The following is a 6,442-nucleotide window of genomic DNA, read 5'->3' on the forward strand; positions in this document are numbered from 1 at the left end:
CATATTATTAATGAATGAATCCTAAACAGAAAATCAAGATCTGATGGTATCAACAATTTAGCATATGTGGACTGAAACATTAGCATCTAAAGCTTCACATGATACTCCATACAATCAAAAGGTAAACAGCACAGACACCCTGGACTAGCATACAAACCTGATCTATGTACCTTGAAAGCACACTGCATGATCAATGGATTGAGGCAAAATTCTGCAGCCAGATTTCCTCACGTTGATGAAGCATTATTAAAGGATGATTGTTGTACAGTTATGTAGATTCTACTCTATTTGTAGCTAACTTGATAGTTGTAATGAACAGAATTCAATAACCCTCAGCTATATCCTAATGATATGCAGGGCCCTCCCACTCATAAGTTCCTTCCCCATAAACAACTACTTGTAGCATTAGTGACTTACATGCTGGCTGCTGTCAAGGCACACAGGCCGATTGGTCAGCTGTGTTAGTGGTTTCCGAAGTGGTGAAATAAAACTTTTACCATTGTCATGCTCAGATCCCACCTTTCGCCTTTTTGGATTCTGTAAAAAAAAGTAAATTCCATTTTTAAAATTTCATACTTCTTGATCTTACGCAGACTACATAAGCTAGCTTTTCTCATCAATAGTCCATCCAGTCCTGTCACCAAATCATCAGGGATTTCAAAGATGCTGTACATTCAAGAGTTCCATCATGTACTGACACAATGAAAAATAATCCTATGTGGATGTTAGCCCAGTGACTCCCTTCTCAAATGAGAAAAGGAGACCAGATTTGATCGCCTAGCCCTAAAGTTTTTAAGTCAGTAAAATCAAAAACCTTCAATTTCAGCCAATCTTCACTCCTGTTCTGCCTCATTTGATTTCACACCGTCATATATTATACTTTTTAAGCAATTATTTTCAGCGCTTGAGGAAGAAATTCCAGTACAAAAACAGAATTACCTGGAAAAACCCAGCAAGTCTGGCAGCATCAGCGGAGAAGAGAAGAGTTGACGTTTCGAGTCCTCATGACCCTTCAACAGAACAGTTCTCGAAACGTCAACTCTTTTCTTCTCCGCCGATGCTGCCAGACCTGCTGAGTTTTTCCAGGTAATTCTGTTTTTGTTTTGGATTTCCAAAATCCGCAGTTTTTTGTTTTTATCTAAGAAATTCCAGTTATCTTTTCAGAAGCTTTGACTGCAATATTCCTAAAGACATGTGAAAAGCCTAGTTAAGGAAAAACCCCAGTGGCCTCCTGAAGCCCATCCCATTAGATGAAATGAGATGAAAAGGAAAGTCCACTATATTGCAATTCAAACACAATCATTTGCAAGAAGTTGTCCAGGCAGGTCAGTGTTTTTTTCATGTGATAAAGAATGGAACATGTTTTCTTTGATTTAATTTGATTTTCGTTGCATTTCAACTGGGTTCACCTGAAGAACTGGAATTTCAACTGAGAAGCCATCACATTCACCGTACGTGGACACTCCAGTGAGCTTCATCCTTACATTTGCCAGCCCCTAACCAATGTCTTAAAATGCCTGATATACAACAAAAGACACATTCCATTTTTATGTCACAATATTATTCACATCAGGTACAGTAGCAATCACTTGGAAAACAACTCACAAATGACAGCTTAAAAGCACAGATTCAAATAACACACACACACAAGCGCCTAAATAAAAGACATTAATCATTCATTCATTTCTAATTTGTATTAGATCACTGTACCGCATCCTCATCATCGGGTAAATGTCCTGGCTTTCGCTTGGCAAGCTGACTTGGGGCTAGACTTCTTCTCTATGGAAGGAAAGTAACAAATTTGCAAAACATTAGAAAGAAAGGTACACTTGCATTTTTACAGCACTTTTCATAACCTCAGGCCATCCTGAAATGCTATGCAGCCAATAAGAAACTTGTGAAATGTAGAGAACACATTGGCAATTTGCATACAGCAAGCTTCCACAAAGTGCCATGCAATAATGACCAGATTTTTTTTCAGTGAAATTGGTTGAAAGATTAACATTGTTACAACGAAGCTGTTCTACTAATCAAAGTCAAATTACTTTTGTAATGTAAACAAAGTTTAAAAATGCAATTTAGCTTTTATCTCTGTTTGGAAGATTTCAATAGCTGTTAAATAACCATTATTCTGGTTTGTTTGTAAATGGAAAGCAATCTAAGGAGAGTGCTTTGAGTATATTTTAAATATAAATTCTCCATTAATGAAAGACTTTGGGTCATTTGCTTGGCAAGTAAATATAAAGAAAATCAGTCTTAAGTCCTAAACATACATCCAACCTGCAATGCATTGATGGATAGAGCTTAAGTTGGTATTTGGGGTAAGAATGCAGTTTTCTAATACAGTTGCTAAGTTGGTTGGTTTTGCCAGCTTGGAAATCTTGTTTAAAGAAAGATTTGCCTTCTCATATTTATCAAAAATGTTCCGAAGTGTTTCCCATATAATGAATTACTATGAACTGCAGTGACTATTGTGTAGGTTAGTATAGCAGCCAACTACACACAGCAAGATTTCACCAACTGTAGTTCAGTTTTTTGTCAGGTTGGTTAAGGGAATATGTTGACCAGGACACTGGAAAAACACCCTGTTCTTCTTCAAACAGTGCCACGAGGTCTTTAACACCCACTTCATTCATGCAAGTCCAATAGAGCCTAAGCTTAACATCGAATTTGAGGGATGGGACGTCTGACAGCGCTCCACTTCTTTAGCACAGCATTGGATGCTCAGCCTACTTTATGTGCTTCAGTTTTGTACTGTCACTTAAAGCCACAAGCCTCTGACTCAGAGGTGAATGCAGTACCAAAAGAATGGGCTGCAGTTCTGATTGGGATATCCTGATTTAAAACAGGGCAGTTGAAAGGGAGATTCTAAATGTTCTGCCAACTCAGTCAGCCTCTTACTTTACTTACCATTCTCTGAAACTTTGATTCCAATGCAAGTCAGAATATCTATTTATTCAATCAGCTTTGAAGTTGCATTTTTCTCATCCAATGACTTTTGCTCAAAGAGCTGAACGGGGGCAGCTTTGTCTCGGTCCAGCCTCTAGTCCATAATCACTGAACATTGGGACTTCTTCAGCTTCGATTCTCTATTCCATTGCAGAGCAGTTGATTCACTGCTTTAGTGACTCCAGTTATCAAGTCTTAACATCGTTTAGCAGTTCTTTTCAGCTTCCATTATAACTTCTCCCTTTGAGCTGAGCTCACTTTTAAAACCTTAACATTGTCCGATTAATTTGAGCTACTTTATAATCACGCCTAAACAATTCCTGTGCCCTTAAAACCCCTTTCAATCTTATGTTTCAACTTGACGTTTATGTTCTCACCCACATTATTAATTGCTTTTTTTTCCGTAATATTATGAAGTCACCTGAATAGTGTCATTCCCTTTTACAATCTCAATTTCTGCTATTTTATATCAATTACCCTTTATTTTTCATCAATCTCAGTATATCTATTACCAAATGTAAACGTCATTAGCTGATCAGGTCTCTAAGCAATTATTGATTTTGCCTTATTCTTAAACATAATTAAGCCAAACAAAGCAGCATTGTATTCACAGTCTGTCAAACACAAACTGTTCAGAAAGCATAACTCTATCCTAACATCTGATTATACTTTGTACCCCTTTTTCATATGATTTCTTAGATTGCAGTTGTCTCCCTATGTAACTTCATAGGTGATAGCTCAGTCTCCCTGTGCCAGTCCCTGTCTCGGTCTCCCTCTGCCAGGCCCTGTCTCGGTCTCCCTCCGCCAGGCCCTGTCTCGGTCTCCCTCTGCCAGTCCCTGTCTCGATCTCCCTGTGCCAGTCCCTGTCTCGGTCTCCCTGTGCCAGTCCCTGTCTCGGCCTCCCTGTGCCAGGCCCTGTCTCGGCCTCTCTGTGCCAGGCCCAGTCTCGGTCTCCCTGTGCCAGTCCCTGTCTCGGCCTCCCTGTGCCAGGCCCTGTCTCGGCCTCTCTGTGCCAGGCCCAGTCTCGGTCTCCCTGTGCCAGTCCCTGTCTCGGCCTCCCTGTGCCAGGCCCTGTCTCGGCCTCTCTGTGCCAGGCCCAGTCTCGGTCTCCCTGTGCCAGTCCCTGTCTCGGCCTCCCTGTGCCAGGCCCTGTCTCGGCCTCTCTGTGCCAGGCCCAGTCTCGGTCTCCCTGTGCCAGTCCCTGTCTCGGTCTCCCTGTGCCAGACCCAGTCTCGGTCTCCCTCTGCCAGGCCCTCCCTCTCCTGACCCCAGTTTCTCTCTCTCTAATTCAGGTGCTGCAGGGATCAGCTCCTCGCCCAACGTCTCCAACTCCAATCCCTTCACCGCTTTCTCACCATTAGCTGGCAGAGACTCGCGGCATCTTTCTCTGTGTTTCGATGTCTATTTCTCTCTCGCTCAAACTTGCCGCCGAGCGGGAGGTGCGCCTGCACAGTGCGGGTTACGGGTGCCGCTGAGGCTCAGGAAGCGGAGCCGGACCGCGTTTCCCAGAGAGATTCCCCGCTTTGTTCAGTCCACACTCACTGCGGGAAGGAGGCTGCGCCAGGGGCAGCACTTGTGAAAAAAATATTCCAAAAAAACTTTCTGCTTTTTACTCTGACATTCAGTGTGTTTGTCCTTGAACCATTCAGTTAAAATCTGAGAATGTTGTCCGACCCATTGGGAATCGAAGAAGTTTGATTAACTTCACGAATGCAATTATTGTAAAGAGACATTGCCTTCAAGAAATGGCGTTCGCCAAATTGTTAACACATTCTGTTTGGAAGTTTGGCAAAATAGGATTTTGTACAACCTTTTTTATTCTAGTTAAAAACTCTAAATGCTGGAAAATTGAAAACATTAGAAGCACGTCGACGATAGTTAACAAAAACAGAATATGCTGGAAAGACTCAGCAGGTCTGACAGCATTTGTGGAGAGAGAAACAGAGTTGACGTTTCGAGTCCAGACCTACTGAGTTTTTCCAGCATTTTCTGTTTTTGTTTCAGATTTCCAGCACCCGCAGCATTTTGCTTTGTTAACATCCTTGGAGTTCTGTCGAAGGGTCATGAGGACTCGAAACGTCAACTCTTTTCTTCTCCGCCGATGCTGCCAGACCTGCTGAGTTTTTCCAGGTAATTCTGTTTTTGTTTTTGTATCCTTGGAGAACAGATGGGTGATTATGTATAACCGTATATTTTTCAGAATTGAAAATGGAAGATGAACAATAATCAGAAAAAGGCAAAAAGAAATAGATCTTCAAAGCACAACAGGAAACTTGTCATACATGCTAACCTAGCACTGCCCAGCCCCAGCTTGCCTCCTGCCAAACCTGCTGAGTTTTTCCAGGTATTTTTGTTTGTTTTGGATTTCCAGCACCTGCAGTTTTTTTGCTTTTATTCTTCATCTCTTAGTGGCCCACTGCTGTGAGAAGTAGAACAGGATAGTGTCAACATATTTATGTAAGGATCTTCATGGTCGCTGGGTCAAAATCCTGAAACTCCCTTCCTAACAGCACTGTGGGTGCACAAGAAGGCGGCTCACCGCCTCCTTCTCAAGGATAATTAGGGATGGGCAATAAATGCTGACCTAGCCAGCGACGCCCACATCCCATGAAAGAACAAATAAAAACTGACCCCATGTCTATAATTGACGTTACCAAGAGATAGTGTCTGGACAGGAAAAGGAAGAGCCCAAGCTGAAATATTGTGTAATTCTTGGGAAGACTGTAGAGGACATTGGAGGAAATGCGCTCTCACAGTGGTGGATTCACCGTGAAACAAAGTGATATGTTGACCTGCCCGCACAGTTTGTACAGGTCTCACTAACAGAACATATCACAAAGCAGGGTGATGCTGCTATTTTACTGATCACTCTATCCTGATGTGGTTGTGTGAGTCAGTAAATATACGATCAATAAACATGCTGCTGGACGCTGAATTGGCGTTTGCATACGGATCTGACCTTTCCACTTCACTTTCTTATGCCCTTCCTTGTCTGTGGACTGAACATTAACAATAAATTATTTAAAGGATTCGGACGCAAAATTCGTGTCTGGAACGATACAGCTTGTATGAGTGGCAGGCATGATATCATTTAGAAACAAAATGAACAATACTCGTATCTACAGCAATATCAATATTGTTTGAAGCCTTACTTTAACACTTCTTAAAGATAGTACAATAATGCTTCCTCTCATATTGATTGATGTTGGTGATGGTACAAATACACACGAAATTAATATCCCCAAGTCGATCCAAGCGTGGAGAGGCATAGCATACAGCTGTTTATGTACAGACCCATGTATATAGGAACACATATTACAGACCATACTACGTATTCATATTTCTTACTGCCGAATCTTTCCTAGATATTTTCTCTTAAATGGAATGTACACTTAAACAATATCTTGAACGTTTGCACGTCTGCAAATCCTCCATATAAAAGTGAATCTATTATTTACCAGATACGCACAAACCAAATAAATTACACATGCAG

At 41.5% G+C, this 6,442-nt stretch overlaps 1 protein-coding gene across 3 annotated transcripts in view; it reads right to left on the minus strand.

Moving 5' to 3' along the window:
* The window catches only part of rad54l (RAD54 like), a 53,955-nt gene extending 49,538 nt beyond the window's left edge, over positions 1-4,417 (minus strand). The window contains exons 1-4 of one of the 3 annotated variants that reach the window (XM_041208873.1): positions 4,305-4,411; positions 2,911-3,089; positions 1,711-1,779; positions 418-537 (exon numbers count right to left, since the gene is read on the minus strand). In XM_041208873.1, the coding sequence (XP_041064807.1) occupies positions 418-537; positions 1,711-1,779; positions 2,911-2,913 (192 nt within the window). In that variant the 5' untranslated portion in view covers positions 2,914-3,089; positions 4,305-4,411. Of the gene's footprint in view, positions 1-417; positions 538-1,710; positions 1,780-2,910 lie in introns of all 3 variants that reach the window. The other 2 variants (XM_041208871.1, XM_041208872.1) reach the window with 2 other exon arrangements.
* Between the last annotated feature and the right edge of the window lie 2,025 nt (positions 4,418-6,442).

This window comes from Carcharodon carcharias, chromosome 16 (assembly GCF_017639515.1).
Source record: "Carcharodon carcharias isolate sCarCar2 chromosome 16, sCarCar2.pri, whole genome shotgun sequence".
In the NCBI taxonomy this organism is placed as follows: Eukaryota; Metazoa; Chordata; class Chondrichthyes; order Lamniformes; family Lamnidae; genus Carcharodon; species Carcharodon carcharias.